The 21343-nt window shown below is 36.2% G+C and overlaps 1 protein-coding gene across 3 annotated transcripts in view; it reads left to right on the top strand.

Annotated features, from left to right (window-relative positions):
* Positions 1-21343, top strand: part of RECK (reversion inducing cysteine rich protein with kazal motifs) — a 65630-nt gene that overhangs the window by 24539 nt on the left and 19748 nt on the right. Inside the window, exons 5-13 of one of the 3 annotated variants that reach the window (XM_065753013.1) lie at positions 1864-1949; positions 2817-2864; positions 3873-3914; positions 11419-11452; positions 12392-12589; positions 14896-15163; positions 16897-17076; positions 18024-18236; positions 18907-19043. In XM_065753013.1, the coding sequence (XP_065609085.1) occupies positions 1864-1949; positions 2817-2864; positions 3873-3914; positions 11419-11452; positions 12392-12589; positions 14896-15163; positions 16897-17076; positions 18024-18236; positions 18907-19043 (1206 nt within the window). Of the gene's footprint in view, positions 1-1863; positions 1950-2816; positions 2865-3872; positions 3915-6552; positions 6635-11418; positions 11453-12391; positions 12590-14895; positions 15164-16896; positions 17077-18023; positions 18237-18906; positions 19044-21343 lie in introns of those variants that run through there. The other 2 variants (XM_065753011.1, XM_065753012.1) reach the window with 2 other exon arrangements.

The following is a 21343-nucleotide window of genomic DNA, read 5'->3' as shown; positions in this document are numbered from 1 at the left end:
AGACATTACTTTTAGAATGACCTATGTGTACGTGGCCCAAGGCAATTGCTCTTCACTGAATGTAACCTAGGCAAGCCACAGTGTTGGACACCCATAAGATATATAATCTTCAGTCAATTAATTGTGCACTGAAGCTGCATTTTTGTTAAGAAGTGCTTGTACTTCAATTATCTTGATTACAAAATTAATGCTTAAATGTTAAAATTTGTTATTTTAAAATTGCAGTGCAGAATTTTATGAATGTGTGCTGTAACTTATTTTTTCGTAAGCTTGTTCGATAGGCTGGAACATCATGAGTCGAGGGCCACTTCCCAAGAAAAATGTGATCATGGCTGAAGGTTACCAGCATTCCTAATTCGGCACATTTGCTTTTAATAGAGTTCTTTTAAGGATATTTCTAAAAAACATAGTCTCTGTCTCGCACAAGATATAGCTGTTTGTGGAGTCTTTTTTATTTCTGTATTTTGTTTGTTTGTCAGCTATGATTATTCAATGGTGATATTGATAAATTCATCTGTACAGCTTTAGTGGCATACTTTTTCTCCAGCATGTAGTTGGTTATTGCAAGTTTTCTGGAAAATTTGTTTTTATATCGCACTTGTTATTTCATATTTTTTAGATTTTTTTTTAGGGAGTAATTGTTTTGGCAATTAACATCTGTGTTAAGCATATTTGCTTGACTTCAATGTAGACATGCAGTTACTTTTGGAATTTAAAAAGAAGCATAACTCAGAATTTTTAAGCATTGTCTACAAACTGTTGATGTGTACGCAACAATGATCTCCTCAGCACTTACGGAATGATTCTCAGACTCTGAAAAATAAAATCCTTACCCCACTTCTGGGAGTGTAGTGTTAGCTGAGTTTGCAGTTGCTCACGGCCTTTACTTCTGCTTTCAGCTAAGCTGAAGTGGAAAGTTGAGCTAAGACACTGAGCAGAGGTGAAAAGATAAAGGAGCGCAGTCTTCAAAATGATGATCAAATCACTGGTCTGCTGTGCAGCAGCAAGGCCTGACACATGCAGATGATGTAGTGCCTCTTCAAGCTGACTGCAGAGAAGCTTTTTATCACCTTCATCTCTCGCTCTTTTCCACTCAGATACACAATTTGGCTACTGTGCTTATGTCAAATGTTGATGTTTCAATTTGTATTTTTAAAAGATTGATATTTTAATTTGCTGGAAAATGTTAATTTAGCTAAAGATTTTTTTTCTTTATAAATTACTGTTGCAACTTATTGCAGAATTCTCTTTACTGTATAACTTCATGGTAAGTACAGAAAATGAGACTAGCAAATTAAATAGAAAAAGATAGAAAGGAAGATGGAAAACATTGAAGACAGTTGTGGAATTGAAGTATGTTGTTAAGGTAAAGAAACTACAGACAAAGCTTGAAGAAAAAGTAAGAATGATATTCTGTGTTAAGGAAAATTATAGAAAGTACAATGCCATTGAAGCCAATAAAGATGTATCAGAGCAAAGATGTATCAGATTGCTTCTTTTCTAACATTTTGTTTCTTTTGGTTTCTACTGGATTATACTTCATATTAGATAAGAACAAACTGATATTTCCAGTAAATACATAAAATGGTTTGGATAAAACACCTTTACATTCAGTGTATAGGAGGTACATAATTGACAAATTCTAAATTAATTAAGTCATGGTTTTACTTTTCTTTTCTTGCTTAAAGTTGGTTTGGAATGACTTCCAATAAATTCCAATTAAAATGTAATCTGTAAGTAGACTTCTTGAACAAGAACAGGATTATTGTACTTGAAAAGTAACCTACTTATGGTGAGGGAAAGAAAAATTATAGAACAGGTTCTCTTGCTACTGTAATATGTGCTGTAATTTTATTTTTAAAGGAGTTCTGAAGAAGTCTGATGGTTGGGTTGGTTTAGGCTGCTGTGAGCTAGCTATTGCTGTGGAATGTCGGCAAGCGTGTAAACAGGTAGGTTTTCTAACTTCTTTTTTCCATTGTTAGTGTCAAATGACTCATTGTTGAATTCACTCATGTTACTGTTTGTGATTTACATGCTTAATGAATTTTTAATATGAAAATTAAACTACTGTACAGACCTTGCAATTAGAAAATATGTGAAACTACCTAGGAAGTTCTAGGATGATATACGTCACCAACCAAATTCTAAGAAGTGAAACAGGGAATTTTCACTCATAAAGTGAGTTTTCAACAAAAAAAACCCAATAGAATTTAAATAATGTTGAGATGAAAACCTAGTAAAATAAATAAAAGAATAAAACTTGTTTTTTTTTTTTATGGTGGTGATTTTTTTTTTTCTTTTTTGCTGTATGTTTTCCTCCATTCTGGAGGTCTAAACTTCTGTCTGCTTGCTGGACTTCATGAGTCTGAAGTTTGAAGACCTGTGTTGTTAGCATTTCCACAGAGAGAGTTTGCTCTTCTAATGAGTGATGTGTTAAGTGTGCGTGTATAAGAAAGTGTGCAGCTACACTCCAGGAAGAGTATTCTAGTTCACAAGATCTGTTGTTTATTGTCTTAACATACTCAGGACACCTTACCACAATGAATTTGAGTGGCCATTTCATAGCATTGGGAAGGTGGTAGGAGGCAATAATTTCATTTTTACTCAATTCATTATAATTAGATGAACTTAAAAGTGTTCAGATCCATGAATTGCCTGCCTATTCCTACGATTGCTATGCATATTAAAATCTAGTACTGTGCATGCACTGTGTTAATTTGTTGTTCTCGGTGATCATATCCAGTCAAAATATTGTGTGTTACATAAGCCAGGTTTTATTATTTCCTACTTCAAATTGAGACATTTTCTGTTTTCAGGCTTCTTCAAAGAACGATATTTTAAAAGTCTGTAGAAAGGAGTATGAGGTACGTATGTATTTGTACGCATATATATTTGTTATATAAATAATGAGGGAAAGTCCTGAAGTCCTGTCCTCTTATAGTAGCATGTCTGGATAAGTATTCCCATCCAAATGTAAATTAGCTCTCTGCAGTTACTGTAAAAGTACAATTGCTTTTAGTAAAAAAGGGGCTTACCTTTATTATTATTATTATTTAAAGATTTGCATATATCTTAATTTGAAAAAGATACAGCTTTCAAAATGGAGACTTGGACTCTGTTTCAAAGGAGTTCTGATGAAAGTAGGCATTTATTGTGAGCATTCATTGTCAGCAACATTTTGACTTTTAGAATGGCATATATAGCTTCAAAGTGAATAAAAAAACCTAAGGAAATAAATATAGGAAAGAACAAGACTTTAAGTAGCCTATCCTCATTTAAATCATTCAAAATGTTTTTTTTTTGTTTGTTTGCTAAACATCAGAAAAGTGTGAATGCCAGCATTTACTGTTCTACTTTTAAGAATAGTCATTAGAATATATTCTGAAATGTGTAAATGAAGATTTGTATTCTTTTTGTACAATTTTGTAGAAATTTTAGTTTGCTAGGACTTCTTCCCTTTCATCTTTTCTTAATTTAAACAGAATTCTCCTTCTCCCACCCTTTCATCCCCTTTCATCCTGCCTACTGTCCTGAATTAGACAGTCCTGTGTAAATTCTTCTCATACCAAACAGTATCACATAATTCTGCTTGATTTGGGCAGAAATTTACCAAGCTTCTTGTTTTCCAGAAAACGTTAAATTCCTTGTTTGATTTTCCTTTGGTCTTTTTATCTAATCAGTCTACAGAGTATTTTCCTAGATTCTTCTCTGTTGAAGTTACTTTAGTTTTTTGTATTAAAAATTGTTTTTCATTTTAAGTAGTTCTGTCTTTTCTGATGCTATGATATGCTGTACTGTCAACATCTGTAAGCTTCTCCTCTATTATGCTGGTCTGTTTCCTTCTTTTTTTCTGCATTTCTGCATTGCTGTAGGAGGTTGGCCAATATGTGTTGAAGGAGAACGGGAGAGGAAAGGTAAGAGTTTAAAGAACACCTATGAAGTAGTGATAGTCATCTTACTTACTTTTCCTAGTCTTCTTCCAGTTTTTGTCTGGAATTTTAGAAAGTGGGATGTTACTGTTATTGCACAGAAGACATTAACTCTTTCTATCTGTGTAATTTTAAAAGAGTAGGAGAGGAAGCAAAATGACAGAAGGAGATCGATGTTCTGGTTGATGAAGGAGGAAGGAACTTTTTTAATGAGCACTGGGATTAGTAGGCACAGATACTGTGTTAGGGATAGAAATGAAATTGTCTGGTATAGTAGATCCTCCTTACCTTTTTTTTTTCACGAAAATAGATTTTCCTATGTATCTAGACTTAATGGATAGTCATGAAAAATAGTACTTTGCTATGCTTTAAAGAGATCTATGGCATGCATAAAATTCAAGGCAGTTTTGCCTAAGGAGTGAGATTTGAAAAGCTGCTTCTGGAGGGAGGCTGCCCTCCCATTTCTCCTCCTTTCTGTTTATTTATTTTTAAATAGTTGCTGTGGTGAATGTTCCATGCTCATTTTGTAGTCTTCTGAGTAGCTTCCATGTCTTTGGCTAGTACCATACTTTGTATTCAGTTGAGTTGATTGGGGAAAAACTGAACTAGGAGGTGAGTGGCTCATTAAAACACTACGTGACAAGATCACTAACAGCCTGTGAATCACATAAATGTGATGTTTTATGTATTGTGTTTGCCTTTTTGTTTAAGAAGCCATGATTCACTAAAAGTAAGGATCTTATTTGAGAAACAGTTTATTGAGAACTAGTTGTGGAGGTGTTGAATATGATAAAGACATAACATGTAGGTAAAAACTACTGAGTTAAGAATAGAAAAGTTTAATTATCTCTTTTAAAACACTCTTGTAGCTTACTATTGTATCTCATATACTCGCATAAGGATTTCAGGGAATTTGCATAAAGATCTTACAGTAGTTAACCAAACTGTGCGTAGTACTTTGAGAGTAGGAAAGCAACTTCATTAGTTTACCTTTGGATTCTCACCAAGTTAGTGAGTGCTAACATAAGTCTTCTAGAGCAAGGTACAGGGTTCAGAGCAGGGAAGACAGGAAAAAAAAAATCTCCAAATGGAAATTGTCAGAAAGTTAGAAGTTGCTAAGCAGAGTCTAAACTTGTGCAATAAATGAATCACTTTAAACAGTGATGTGACAACTTTTCATAAGAGTAACTGAAAATGCTTTTACTGAATTGTATTTACTGTTAATAAAGTTTGTGATTCTTGTCATTCAGAGATTGTACACTTTTTAGAAATGATTTGTGGCATAATAAGACATTCATTCTTGATTAGTGCATTGAAGGTTTTTAAGCATGCCTAATGAAGCATGTCCTGTTTGCAAGAAGCATTGCATACAGAAATTTCATTTTTTGTAAAAATGCACTGTATCCCTGAAGAGTTTTGAAAGTTACTTGAGTATGCATTATTTGGCTTCTTTTGAAAGTTGTTATTGTGGAATTCTTTTTTCCCATCTTCTGCTTCTCAGACACTCATTTTTGTCCTCTTCCTTTTCTCTCTAGCTCTGTGCACCTCTTATCTTTTATCTTTCACTATTACCAACTTTCTACTATCCTGTTCATCTTTATCTAAAAAGAAGGTAGGTGATAATCAAAGAAAGAAGGAAGTGGACTGTATGGATGTGCAGAATTTTCTGATTTTTCCTAATTTTAAAATTTTGTGTGAAGATTCGTTTTTTAAAAAGACTACATGGAGTGCATGCTTGAAAAAGTTGCAAATAATTATGTAATGCTTGAAATAAATTGTGAAGAGTTTGTTACCGTGTTTAAGCTGCTAAGGACATGGAAAAGGTTACAAAATGGTTTTAATTAACCCTAAAAAACACATCTGTGTGTGACCTCTGGAAGCACAGCATCACTTAAGAATTTGCAGCAGACTTTGTATACTACATGTAGGAGCTAATAATGTGATCTTTATGTGCTTTTTGTTACTGTTCTGCACAGTTCAAAGAAAGTTGATCCAAAACCCAGTATTCTTGCCAATACTTAAATTCCAGTGATTATGTTCTACCTTACTCTGCAAGGCTTTCTTTTTTCTTTCCTTTATAATTCTTTGACACAGTTGAGGAAAACCTTGGCCTTAATTGTTAATTTTTGAAAGTTTCTTAAAAATCTAAACAGCTGTGCACCATAATCTGAAATTTCACTACCTTCTGACTTTAAATCCTGATGATTAAATTCTAAGATTAAATGAAGTTGAGGAAACAGAACTTGAAATGCTTTTTTTCATATGGTTGGTATGCCCAAGTCAGTAGTTCTAAACTTGTTTTTGCATGGGTTGATTGAATACATATACAACTATAATTTTGAGAAAGATAAATAATATTTTATTAAAAATCCTCTGTGTTTTCTTGTGTAAATCGTATGAACAGTTTCACTGACATTTTTTATTCAAGATACAAGAAAAAACTGTTTAGAAAAAATGCTGTTACAGTGAAAAAGTATTCCTTACAATGCAGAAGATTTCATCCTTTAGCAAACTGTTTATGTGCATGCATTTTGGGTTTTGAGCCGTTACCTGCAGCTGATGAGCTCCAAAAAGAGCGAAACCAGTTAGGTCCTGCAGTACTGGCTGAAATCTTTCTTAAAGGAGCTTCTGTTGAGGAAGACTGGAAAATCTTCTCTGCTAGATAAGCTTTAATTATCTTTTTTCAGTTTTTATCATGGCAGAAGGTCTTTGAGACTGTTTTCTTAATGCGTATACACATGTTTTAGCTGTGTCTGTCTGCTACTTTCCATTCCTCCTACTTGTAATCTCATTTGTTTTGGTGACCAGTTTTGGCAATGTTTGTTATAAATTTTTTTTTTTAAAGGAGTCTGAAAGATGACATTAGTGCACAAGTAGAGCATTTTGCATTTGTCCTTTAAAGTTCAGTATTACCATCTTTGTTCACTTAATATTTTATTCAGGCGTTGAAAGAGGGAGTATGACTATTGGCTCTTAATCTTCATTTCCACAGGTCTGATGAGTTAGTTTTTTCTTTCAAGGCAAACACCCTTTTCTGCTGTTTTTTTGGGTGTGGAAGGGAGCTGTTTGTTTTGCTTCATGTTTATCTGTTTTATCTTTTCCTCTGTTTTCTCTCTCACAGTTCACTGTTTCAAGAGATTTTGGTAGCAGATTCAGGAAGAAGCTTGAATGGTCTGATGAGACTTAAATATGACTGCTACTTAATGCTGTAGACAGGGCTTAGTGTGTTCTGTAATGAAGTCAGGGTTAGTAACTAAAGTCAGACTGTGACTCTAAAGCTGTAATCAGCTTTTTTAAAAATAGGTTACTGTACATTATTTTTTCTAAGATTTTCTCATGTCTATATAGCTATGCTTCCCAGATGTATTCTATTTTCTGAGACAGTGAATGGTTTTCCAGACATACACAAAGAGCAAAGTCTGCACAGAATACTTAAATACCACAGAATACAGTGATTTTAACATGCTACAGTTTCATGAGGTATGGTAAGTTGCTTTAACAACTCAGTGCAGCTGAAGTTCTTCCTGTTCCTTTCTGCAGCTGCTCTTTTTCTACACACTCCCTCCCTCTGCTAGCTATACAAATTATTTTTTGCCTACTTTATTCTGGAACTGCCATCTGACAGGTTCTTATAAAAGATTATGTAAATTCCTAGTGCAAGCAAAAAATGTTCTTCAGGGTTACTGTGGAAAATAATGCCATTAAAAGATTATTGGAGTCAGAGCTGATGTGAAGGCTTACCTAAGACTGTACAATGGGAGCGTGGAGATAAGAGTTGAAAACAACATAGAAAAGAGAAGTAAGACTAACCTCTTCTTGACAGTAATATGAGTGTTACTACTGTGATTTGGCTCTCTGTAGAACTCCAGTTTTGAATTACAGAGTGAAGATTGATTACCTGGTTAGAGGATCTTGCCTGTCTTGGGGGGGGGGGAAGATGTATAAAATAGTTAGAAGAGGATAGTTTTATCTCAACTTGAGCCCTTTTTGAGAGGAGGAATTTTGTTAGGCACCACAATCTTCTCAACACTCTTGTCTGTTGGTTGTTTTTTTTTTTTCATTTTCTGACTACAGACTTGAGTAAAAAAGAGCCAGTGATTCTGTTATTCCAAACTGCTCTTTAATAACTTGTTTTATAATATTCAACTTTTGATAACTTGACAAATTTTACCTGAGTTTCTGACAACTTCACATCATCATTCTAAATACTGTTTATGCTAACTGAAACTATGTTCAGTAGTTAGACATATCTATGACAAGCAGACTTCAGCCTTTTCAACACCCTTAACTGTTTTAATGGATTCATTCCTCTTTATTTGCCCTCATGAGGCACCATCTGGAGTGCTGTTTTCAAGCCTGGGACCTCAGCAATATAAAAATGTAGAGATGGTGAGCCAGGTCCATAGGAATACCACAAAGGTGATCAGAGGGCTTGAATACTTCCCCTATGAAGAAAGTTTGAGTGAGATGGTCTTGTTCAGCCTGGAAAAGGCTCCAGAGGGACCTCACTGCAGCCATCCAGTACTTGAAGTGAGCTTATAAACAGCACGGAGACTGACTCGGACTGATAGTGACAGGACAAGGGGAAATGTCTTTAAACAGAAAGAGGGGAAATAGATGCTAGGTGGAAATTTTCTCACTCAGAGGATGGTGAGGTGTTGGTACAGGCTGCCCAGAGAAGCTGTGGATGCCCCATCCCTGGAGGAGTTCAAAACCAGGTTGGATGGATGCCTGGGCAGCCTCATCTAGTGGCTGGCAACTCTGTCCACAGCAGGGGATTAGGAACTGGATGATCTTTAAGGTCCCTTCCAACTCAAACTATTCTGTGATTCTAAGATAGTGTTGCTTTCTACTTTGCTGCTGTATACACGATGTTCTAGTGTTTGATACAGGCTGAGTGTGCATGAGTCCATCCTCAGAAGCTTCTGAAATCAGTTTTGGATCAGACTGATGCTGCGTGCGATAGCAGTTCATTTTTAACAGTTCTGTGATACACCAGAGGTCCCACGCTAGAAAGTATAGTGCTATATAAATGACACGCTCCTTTATGTAATAGTATGAATCTGTTCTTTACAGATTTTTCTGTCTGCATGTTGCTTCTGTTAGTTCTTGAGTCTGTCAGCCTTGTTATATCAGTGAATGGATGACAGAAATTGCTTTGTGTGTGATTTCTGATCTGAATCAGATGAAAATCTGCTAGTGGAATGAGTAGTTTTGCTGCAAAATTGTTCATAATCTTAGAGAACTTTTGCAGTAACAGTGTTCATGTCAGTAAGGATCTAAAATTTGATGTAGGATTCTAGAAGGATTAAAAATTTTGAATTTCTACTTAGCAAGGTTCTCGAGTGGATTATTTTGTATAGAACAGTCTTATGAATTCTTATATCTGTTCTTTTATTCATGATCAATAAAATGATAAACAGTAAAGTTTATAAATAAACATATTTTAAAGTTAGGGGTTTTATTCTCTTACATTGTGTCAGTGTTGTATCTGCCATGGTTTACCCAGTAAATGAATTTCTGACTGCAAATTTAAGAAAGCCACTCTGCTTACTACAGTATTGAAGGTATTTTCTTTAAAATCCTACAATTGATTTTTAACTTATTTCACCAGCCAAAAATAAATTTCCAATAGATTATTTCATTGTGTTGCTGTAGAAAACAGGATTATAGAACTGCATTTGATATGACATAAAGATTAGCTGATTAGTTGGTGATTTAAATTTCAATAAAATAAAATCATCAATGGCAGGATACAAAATGAAACGCCCAAGATGTGAGGCTTTTCAGATTTCAGTTAAAACCTAAATCATCTGTCATTTGCAACCAACCTTTCCCTGTTAAGCATGACCAAATGTGAGCACGCTGCTTGAAAGGAAATCATCAGCATTCAGATGTTGCAATTAACTGGTATTTTTATGAGTTAGCCACAGGGAGGACTGGTTACTTTGATACTGACTTTACTTTGTTCTGTAATAACACCCAGACTAGGCTTCAGGAGAGAAAATAAGGATATAATGCCAAATCAAATTGACTTAAATGATCTCTGAGAACAAAGAAAAAAGAGATTTTAAATTGGAAAAACAAAATCCTGCACTCTAAACAAATTTCTGAGAGAAAAGGAAAAATCAAGATGATTTCTAATAGATTGTTTAAATAGTTTTAAAGTGTAGGAAATGTTAGCATTTCAATCTGTTTAAAGCAGTACAAATTTTCACTGAAAATATCAGATATTACTGGGAATACTCATTTATCTGCAGTGTGGTAAATATTAATAAATAATGTAAATGAAGAATCTCAAGAAATTTTTGTATGTATACATGCATTTATTTGCTTTTTGCCTCAGAGAGAAGTGACAGTTGCTGCCCTTTTGCCAGTTGATGATGGAAGACCTCAGCTTGCTGCTTTTTGACTTGCAGCCCACTTAGCATCTTTGTGCTTGTGTTTTGCAGTGCAGGGGGGCTTCCCATAATCAGAAGATGCAGCTGTAGAAAATCTAGCTGAGGAAAGGATCATTAAGTATTCTGAATAAGCGTATTTTAAAGTAATGGTATTGGCATAGGTATATGTATTGGTACATATATATATTTAGTAATGGTATTGGTATAGGATATATTGGTATATATATGTAATATATATTCAGTTTCTCATAACAGATACACTGTTAGATGGTGACAGGAGAAGGGAAGCAGATCAGGAAATTTATGAAGATGTGAATTATGTTTTGTCATTATGTTAATGGTATTGGTCACTTCTGATAATCTTAACAACAAATGTGGAGAGGCTTCAGATTTCTTCTTCAGAATCATGTAATTTTCATCTTTCGTGACTGGCAACTATATTTTAGAATTTCAGACTCAGAACTTCATCTTTCCATTGAGTTCCATAAAGCTTGTATGCTTCTTTCTGAAGAAATATGGGGAGGACATCTGTTTTGGGCAGGAGTTCAGCATATCGTCCTGTAGTCAATTGTCCCGTGCATTATAGAATCCACTGAAACCAAACAATCAAGTTCATGTTTTCCTCTTTCTTCTGTAGTTCAACATGTTGTATATCCCACCCAAGTGTAGAACTTGGCAACTGTAATTCAATGGAGTTGATAGCACGTGTTAGATTTTAAGGTATATGGCCGAAATTCTTGAAATTTTCTGTTTGTATGTGTGTGTATGCAAAGCTCTTTTTTTTTTTTCCACAGAGGTCCTTTAAAATTGTCATGCAAAAACATTTTGGTATATCCTATTCTGACATGTTCTTTCTAAGGTAGTCCAGAAAAATCATTCTTTTGCCTAAATATATTTCATTAGTATTGTATACATTACTTAGGTGACATTTGATCTTTTCATTTCTTTCATTTAGTGTTTTTGTTTAGCAATCTTATTTGTTCCAGTTAAACTGAACTAGATGAACAAAAACATTAGAAATGAGTGGGCACCTAAATGTTTATTTGGAAATTTTCAGGCTTGTAATGCTATTTTTGTTTTGATTTCAGAATGCTCTCTTTAGTTGTATTAACAGAAATGAAAGTAAGTATGTAATGAATAGTTTCTTTTTTTTTTTTAGTTTTACTTTTATAAGCTAACAACTCTTCCTCAGAAATGCGAGAAATTCTGTAGGTGTATATGTACACAAATATAATGGATTTGATTCCACAGAAAGGCTAGGCAGATAATTAATTTTTTTGCTCAAGTGTTAAGAGGATTGGACTGTTTGCATAGTTGCTATCAATTTTTAATTTATGTATCTGTATATGTTTTTTTCTAATTTGAACAAAATAAAGCAGGCACAGTTAAGTCTTACACAATGCAAGTGTTAAGTTGCCCACTTTCTGTCTATAGAAAATGAAATAGCTAGACACAAAAGAACTTGGTGTCTCAGAATTAATTCCCATAATAGTATTTAGTGGTTGGCAACCCTGCCATGGCAAGGGCATTGGAACTAGATTGTAAGGTCATTTTGAACCCCAGCCATTCTATGTTTCTGTTTTTCAATAACAGTATAATATTGTTGTATTGTGGCAACAATAATATGTTGCCATAACATGGCAAAAATGTATGAATCACAATGATTGAAGCCATCTCTCTTATTTTGTTAAAATGAGTTTTAAGATACTGTTTTCATGTTTATTTGTTTACCAATTGTGTATTTGTCTAATAATTCAGTTATAGGAAAAGATTAGTTATATTGCATAAGAACAACATATCTGAGGACATAATTCAGCTGACTTATCGATGATTTAAACGTGAATTCAAGATGTGCTTTGACTAATTACAGATATTCTCATGCATTCTGACAGATTATTTTAATGGAGTTTAAGAGAATTTGGTATTCTGTGATGGTGGTGGTGGTTGTTTTTTTTTTCAAGTAGTATCTTGTGCATCATTATATGGGGTACAGACAGGTCACATCTTTGTTCCTCTGTGTAGAAAACCATGGATTTCTCTTTGTATTTCTTCTTTCCCCAGTGGGGTCAATCTGTTGCAGTTATGCAGGTCATCATACAAACTGTCGAGAATACTGTCAAGCAATTTTTCGGACAGACTCTTCTCCTGGTCCTTCACAAATAAAAGCAGTTGAAAACTACTGTGCATCTATTAGCCCTCAGCTAATACGCTGTGTGAATAACTATACACAATCCTATCCGATGAGAAATCCTACAGATAGTAAGTATAAATCTCTTTTATAAGTGTTTTTCCTCTAAAAATGTATGTAGGGTACTCTGAAAGTCATGCCTCCTATTTATTTCAAACCACTGTTTTTCAACATAGGCACATTAGATATGCATTTTCACCAGCAATGAACAAGAACTTTCATGCCATGCTTGTAAAAATGTGCATCAGTGAAGGTGAACTACTGTCACTGCTAAAATGCATCACCCACCACCTCACTGTGCTCACATCCCCACTCTTCGGTCTCCAGAAACTTTTATCCTGTATACTGGTTCCTGTTTTTCTTGAAAGTTTATTTTGTTTGCATTTCAAAGAAGCAGTGTTATCTCAAATAGAATAGAAAATAGTTTCAGTTGGAAGGGACCAACAAAAGTCATCATACTACCACAGGGCTGACCCAAAAATAAAGGCACTCATTAAGAACATTAACAAATGCCTTCTTAATGTGGGTGGGTACAGGACCTCAACCACTTATCTAGAAAGACTATTCCAGCGTCTCATAACTCTTTTTGCAAAGAAGTTTTTCCTAGTGTCAACTCTGAACCTGCCCTCTCAGAAGTTTAGTCATTCCCATGACTCCTGTTACTAGATGCTGGGGAGAAGAGTCAAGCACCTCTCTCTACTTCCCCTCCACGAGAAGTTGTAGAGGGCGATGAGGTTACTCCTCATCCTCCTTCTCTCCAAGCTTAAGAAGCAAAATATCCTCAGCCTCTCTTCATAGTACATGCCTTCCAGATTATTTTACCAGTTCTATTGCCCTCCTCTGGATGCAGTCAAAATGTTTAATATCCTTTTTATACTGTAGAGGCCAGAACTGCACACAGTGTTCAAGTTGAGATTGCTAAACATAGTCAGATAATCACCTATTTTGACTAGGTGTCTGTGCTGTGTTTAATGCACTCATGTCCCAGTCTGCACCTTGTCTGACATTACTCTGTCACAAGCACTGAGGCTGACATTTGTTCTTAAATTTCAGTATCATTCCAGTCTTTCTAGTGTTTCCTTTGGAAAGCCTTCCTCAGTCTCAAGTCAAGAGCACCTCCCAATTTAGTATTATCAACTAATAAACTAAGTATGTGTTCAACTCCTGCAAAAACAGGTGATCTGTAAAATATGTCGAACAGAACTGGCCCCAAAGTTGAGTCCTGAGGAACTTCGTTAGTGACTGTCTGCCAGCCCCTCTTATTGCAGCACTTTGAGCCTTGCTGTTGAGTTAACTTATCACCCAGCGTAGCATGAACTTGTCTTTCATACAGTTGGATAATTTGTCCAGAAGAATACTGTAACAGACAGTATCAAAAGCAGTACTAAAATCTAGAAAAACTACATCCACCACTTCACTTTTGTCCACTAAGCAGGTGATCTTGTCATAGAAGGATGTCAGAGTTAAGCTAGTTTCTAGTCAGTGAGAATTTCCCCAGAATTCCAAAACCTCTGGTAGAATTGTTAAGAGATCCAGATAGAACATCTTATAGCATACTCAGTAGTCTGGGTTGAATCTCATGAGGCCCAGGGGACTTAAAATGTTCAGCTGATACAATTGGTTCCTTACACTTCTGGTGTCCACAAATGGAAAGTTGCTTCTTTCAACTAAGATCGTCGAGCTCAGAGGATTGGGCAACCCAGGGACTTATCATTATTATTATAGACAGAAGCAAAGACGACACTGAATATCTCTGACTTTTTGTAATCACTATTTATCTAGTGACCAGCTTCATCTAGTAATTGTTCAGTATTTTCCATAGATGACTTTTGCTATTGGCATACATAAAGCTTTATTTTATTTTTGTTGTTGTTGTTATCTGAAAAAATCATTGTCCAGCTTTAATTGTAGTTGAGCTTAGGCTCTTATCTTCCTGAAAATCCAAACTGCAGCTCTGCAATTTTCCTGTATGGTCTGACCTTGTTTATGGAGATGATACACTTTCCGTTTGATTTCCAAGAAGTGTTCCCTGTTCATCTAAGTTAGTCTAATGCCCTGTTTGCTTGGCTTGTGATGCAATGGAATTGCCTGCTCCTGTGTTTTATAAAGGTAGTTCTTGAAAAATAACTATCTATCATGGGAATACTAAATCTTTAAAAGCAAGTTGGAAGGAGACAGCTAACTAAGCCTGAAGTCTGCTCTCTTACAAGCTAGGGTAACAGTGTTGCTATTTTCTCATTTCACAAAAAAAACAAACAAACAAACAAACAAAAAAAACAACCGTGTCCTCTAACACTTTTTCTGTGAGGGCTATTATGTCGTGTATCTTTGTTGTTACTGTATGATTGAGAATTAATCATTGTTATTTCTTAAACAGGTTTGTATTGCTGTGATAGAGCAGAAGACTATGCATGTCAGACTGCTTGTAAAAGAATTTTAATGTCAATGAAAACAGAGCTTGAAATTGTTGATGGACTTATAGAAGGCTGTAAAACAATGCCTCTTCCTCAGGATCCACTTTGGCAGTGTTTTCTTGAGAGTTCAAGATCTGTTCACCCAGGAGTCACTGTGCACCCTCCACCTTCAACAGGCCTTGATGGAGCAAAACTTCATTGCTGTTCTAAAGCAAACTCTTCCACATGTAGGTCAGTATCTCTCTACCTTCCTTTGCAACCATGAAGAGGCTTCAGAAATTGTTTTATCACAGAGCCACAGAATTCTAGGTGTTGGAAAGGACCTCTAGAGATCATCTTGCCTACCCCCCCTGCCAAAGCAGCTCCCTAGACCAGGTTGCACATGTCCACATCCTTGAACATCTCCAGAGAAGGAGACTCCACAACCCCTATGGGCAGCCTATTCCAGTGCTCCATCACCCTCACTGTGAAGAAGTTCTCATGCACATTTGTTTGAAATTTCCTATGCTTCAGTTTGTGGCCATTTGCCCTTATCCCATCACCACACACTGCTGAGAAGAGTCCAGCCTCATCCCTTTGCCTCCCACTCCTTAGATATTTATAGACATGGATCGGACCCCCCTTAGAGACTTCTTTTTTCAAGGCTAAGCAGACCCAGGTCTTTCAGCCTTTCCCCATAAGGGAGGTGTTCCACGCCCTGTATCATCTTTGTAGATCTCCGCTGGGCTCTTTTGAGGAGATCCCTGTCTTTTTTGTACCGGGGAGTCCAGAACTGGACACAGTACTCCAGGTGAGGCCTCACCAGGACAGGCCTTTGCCCATATCTGACTGTGTACATTAAATGACAAGTTCTCTGAATTCATGGAAACAGAATAGGTTTGAGAAGTCTCATGAATGTCATGCTTACTTAAAAACAAAAACTGTTCAATCAGAAAAATCAAACTTCTTATTTTTAGCACAGGCAGAATTTAGCAGACACACAAGTTATTGAAAGCTATACCTTAACTGTGGTAATACTAGTAATGAAGTAAGCTGAAGAGATTTTATCAATATGCTGGCGAGAACTAAGGGGGCAATGAGCAGCATTCTTGCAAATAACTGATATTGGGGCCTTTTTAGTTCTGAGTGGTTACCCATCCACTTTAAAAAAGGTATTTACTGCATTTTAAATTCATTGGTTTGACAAACTGAAATTGATTTTTGAGCTGCTGCTTTCTTTCATGTTGAAGTTTTCATTAGCGAAGCAGCAGACCTGCTGCTTTGTGGTCAGTTTTGTAGCCCTAGAATTATGTTATTATGTAGAATATTAGCATAGAACATTTGGTACAATAAATTCTAGCTGCTTACTTTAATAATCATTTTTAAAAAAATGTTCCTTTCTTTATGTTTTCAATATGCAATAGACCTTAATAGTACAATGAAATTCCATACCTTCATTTGGTGGGGACTGTAATAGTTTATGGGATATTGCTGTGAGTAAAGGGGCCCTGAGTATTGTTAACACTAGAAAAATCTCCAACAGTACATTTGTTTCAAATATCACGGCAAAGGAAGAAATGTATTTTGTTTGCTCATCTTTTCTGTAGCATGAGTGAGTGTGATCTGAAGTTGAAGGATGGGAGTAGAAATTGTTCATTGTTGTGTTAACTTGATTTATTATGGTTCAGGTTTCCTGCACACTCCAGGTATTACATTTATGTTGAATGTTACAGTTTTATATTCTGAGTCTTTCAGTCTTAGTGATCTAAAGATTTGCTAACATTCTTAAGCAAACCTGAACAACTTTGAAACCATTCAAAAGTGGTTATTTGCTTAGAGCACATTTGGATACTCCTACGGAATTTATTGGCACTAACGTATTTCTAGTGAGTGCAGGCTGTTGTGATCAGCAAGGAGACTACAGGCTTTACTATAGCTAAATAACTGCTATTATTGTCATTTGGTGTTTTTTTTTTCCCTTCAAGGGAGCTGTGTACTAAGCTTTATAGCACGAGCTGGGGCAATTCACAGAGTTGGCAAGAATTTGATCGCTTTTGTGAGTATAATGCAGTTGAAGTTTCCATGTTGACCTGTTTAGCAGATGTACGAGAACCCTGTCAGCTGGGCTGTAGAAATCTTTCTTACTGCACTAATTTTAACAACAGGTAGGAGAGAGACATGAGATATTTTAAAAAATAATTTCTGTGTTTTGATTAAAAAATGTTTTTCAGTCTTGTTTTGATTATATTTAGCTTTCAGGTATTTTAAAATTAGTGATTGTTTAGAATATTAGAATTAAACCTCATGAGCTTGTAAAAATGTCATCATATTATAGCATATATAGCAGTATATTTTTCTGTCTTACTATATAGACAAGTAAACCATAATTACTGCAATATAATATATTATAAATAGTTTAAAGAATGCTTAAATTCATATGCTACTTAATAACATTTTCCTAAGAGTGTTAATATGTCTTCCTTTTTTTCAAAATTCATTTATTTTAGAGATTTTTCTGTGGTTTTATTCTCTATGGGACAATATGTGTAATTTTAAGTGCTGCCTGAATTAGTCATTGCAAGGTTACTAGTTAAATAGTGATTGAGTTTCAGAAGTATATTTAACATTTTATAATTTAGCTGGTATGGATTTTTGTCTTTTCTTTGAAATATATCAGCATGCCACTTTATAGTCATATAGTCATGCCACTATATATGAAATAGTAAAATAGAAATATGACAAGTGCATCCTGGGCAAAAATAAATTATAAATCAGCTTGCATTAGTGATTTGCCATAAAACAGTTCGATAGATTTTCAGTACGTTTAAATATTTACTCAATAAGTCAAACTTGAATTAAGATAAATTTGAGTTATGCTTGTTCTGAGATAGAAGTGAAGATGATATTTCAGCCTTGAACCTTAAAGAGGTTATTTTCCTTAAAGATAGAAATTAAGCTAATTTTGGTCATGTTTAACCATGAGAGGGTTCAAGTATTTTATGCCACAAAAGGCAAGCAATATCAAAGTCGTGGAATTCATGTAGTGAAAGGTAAAGTGTGTGGTGTTTCCTTTCTCTTGTATACTTGCCATTTCTTAACTTCTTCTTTTAAGACCAACAGAACTTTTCAGAAGCTGCAATACACAATCAGACCAAGGAGCCATGAATGACATGAAGCTTTGGGAAAAAGGGAGCATTAAGATGCCATTTATAAATATTCCAGTTCTTGATATTAATAAATGCCAACCAGAAATGTGGAAGGCAATTGCCTGCTCACTGCAGATTAAACCTTGCCACAGCAAATCTAGAGGAAGTATAATCTGCAAGTAAGTACCTTGAAAAAAACAATAATAAAAACAACAGTTGAGAGGTTCTGCTAAGGTTTTAATGAGAACTGAAAAACTACTGTAGAATTACATATGGCTTCTGCTAGGAAAACATGGCAAGGCAGACCTGGAAGGAACATGAGCGTCGGTAGTTTTCCATTCCTGTAAAGTTTTTGTTTGCAGTGTTCCATCACTGCAAATTGAAGATGCTTGCTTACAAATGAGATGGATAGATAAGTTTCTGTTGAAAGTGATTGTTGGTTTTTATGATTGTTTTTTTAATTCTGCTATCTATAAAACTCTTTTTTACTTTTTCATTTGTGGATCTATTTCCAACAGACAGCTCAGGAAAACACATATTTTAAAGAAGAAACAAAATTTGAAATATGTGACTGTGTAGAAAAGAGACCAGTTAATATGTGCCAATAGTGAGATGTGATTTCAGTCCATAAATTGAACCCAGGGAAATCCTAGATCTTGAAAGATACATGCAAATAAAGTCATAGAGAGCACACAAGACTCACCAAGCCCAAAGTGTGTATCTGTATGTGTTAAGTGTATCCATTATTCTGTTGTGAGGAAGGTGTGAATTAGAGGAAGAGAAGGATATTATACAAGACCTTTTCTTTAAGAGGTGTTCATGAAGTTCTGTTTGTTTATTTATCTGAAGATCAGATTGTGTGGAAATACTGAAGAAATGTGGAGATCATAATAAATTCCCTGAAGGCCACTCAGCTGAAAGTATTTGTGAGCTCTTATCTCCAACAGATGACTTGGAGAACTGCATCCCTTTGGATACATACCTGAGTAAGTATTGATCTATGTAGACAATAAATTAGAAAGCCGAGATGCTTTGAATGCTTATCACTAGTTTTAATAATGCTATTTCTTTCAAATAAAGTGGTATTGAATATGGAATATTATTTAATTAGCATATGAGAGAAAATTGAATTGCTCAAATGGCCAGAGCCTGCTTGCTTGTATTAGATATATGTGGCAAGGGCTATAGTTATGCCTAGATCTGTCTGTGTGCATGACAAGGACAGGGCAGGCCCACAGGCCCACCACCCAAAAGAAGGAAAAAAGTAGGGGGAAGGGGATGGAGGCATTGGAGGGGAAGGAAAGGAAAGAGGGAATGGAATAAAAAGAAACAATCAGAGGCAACAATCTGAGGAGGAAAGTTAATTTACTAATTATAATAGCACAAATGCAAGTTAATTGGGATTGAAGCTAATAAATCAATTAATTGAGAGTATCTAAAACTGAAGGCCTTATTCTAATGCTGAAGGCAGGGAGCACACATTGCACTGAGGAGCAGTAAAAGAAAGGGGCAGTCTCATGACTCACGAGCATTTTTATCTTTCCCTCTAAGTGTAAAACAAAAATGGAACAGTGAAATCTTCTGAGATAACTACCCAGAAATATCATCAGTCCATGGAACTAGAGCATTAACTCTTTAATTCCCAGTGTGCAACATCGTGTTATGATGTAGAATACCAATAACAAAAATCGTAAAACCATGACAAGCTGTATGGGAGGAGATCAGGGAATGCCCTGTGCCAATCACAGCTGGCTGAGCAGCAAGCCAAAGCTGAGCTAGTTGGTGAAGCTGTGACATCCCCATGACAGAGCAGATACACCCTGCAGGGTACGGAGGGCTTACACCAAAAGCAGTAAGAAATGCACTGAAAATCATTGTAGTCCATGGAGAGCCCACACTAGAACAGAGGAAAGTTGTGAGGAGGAATGAGTGGAAGAGAGAAACCCTACTGAACATAACCTCCAGAACTATCCAATTCTTATTCTTACTGCACCACTTCCTATCATGAAGAGTGAAATGAAGCTGGCAGAAATGATTCCCAAGCTCCTTTTCAACATCTACCACTGCTCCTGGTCAACAGGAAAGGTCCCAGATAATTAGAGGCTTACCAGTGTGAATCCTGTCTACATGGAGGGTCATAAGGAGAATCTGGGGAACTGCAGTTGGTCAGCCTTAGTTCTGTGCCAGGAAAGGTTATGGAACTCATAAGTGAGATCACATGGTATGTGCAGGACAACCAGTAGATTGGGCCCAGCCAGTTCATGAAAGGCATATCCTGTTGGGCCAGTGTGTTCTTCTCTGATGAGGTGATCTGGCTAGTGGATGTGGAAAAGGCTATTGATGTGGTCCACCTAAAGCAAAGCCTTTGACATGGTCTCCCATAGTATTCTGGAGAAGCTGGCAGCCTGTGGCTTGGACAGGTGCACTCTTTGCTGAGTAAAGAACCGCCTGGATGGCTGAGCCCAGGGAGTGGTGGTGAATGGAGTTACATCCAACTGGAAACTGGTCACAAGTGGTGTTCCCTAGGGGGTCAATGATGGGGCCTGTCCTGCTTGATGTCTTTATTGATTAACTGAACAAGGCCATTGAGTGCACCATCAGTAAGTTTGCACCGGACACCACCTTGGCTGGATGTGTCAATCTTCCTGGGGGTGGCAGGGCCATACAGAGGAATCTGGGCAAACTGGATCATTGGGCTGAGGCCAGTGGGATGAAGTTTGACAAGACCAAGTGCTGGGTCCTGCACTGTGGCCACAACAACCCTGGGGAATGCTACAGGCTTGGGGCAGAGTGGCTGGAAGACTGCAGAAGAAACAGACCTGAGGATGTTGGTGAACACTGAGCTGAACATGAGTCAGTGGTGTGTCCAGGTGGCTAAAAAGGCCAATGGCATCCTGGCTTGTATCAGAAATAGTGTTGCCAGCAGGATCAGGGAAGTGATCATCCAATAAGTTTGATTTGTTTTGTTCATGTTGAATCAGTTTTGTCTGCAATGCTGGTGGCTACGCAGCTCCTCTGTGTTTACCAGAACCCTTGAGCATTTCAGTACCTTTTCTACCTATTTTCTACCTATGGTCCTATTTAGAGAAAAGTGGCTGGATTGGCTGAGACCAATTTACCCATCATGCTTCCCTTTTTAGGAATTCATACATTCAATGCAAGTTCAGAAATACTCATCTGATAATCTGGCATGTTGAATTTCAGTGTTTTTTACCAATTTGAAAATATGCTAGTTAATCTTACTTTAAGAAAACTGTGCTCTTCAAGAAGTCATCTCACCTGCCAA

The sequence above is a fragment of the Cyrtonyx montezumae genome, unplaced genomic scaffold (assembly GCF_038088225.1).
Source record: "Cyrtonyx montezumae isolate F1298 unplaced genomic scaffold, pur_monq_1.0 scaffold_8, whole genome shotgun sequence".
NCBI classification, from domain to species: Eukaryota; Metazoa; Chordata; class Aves; order Galliformes; family Odontophoridae; genus Cyrtonyx; species Cyrtonyx montezumae.
This window is presented reverse-complemented; position numbering and strand designations above follow the sequence as displayed.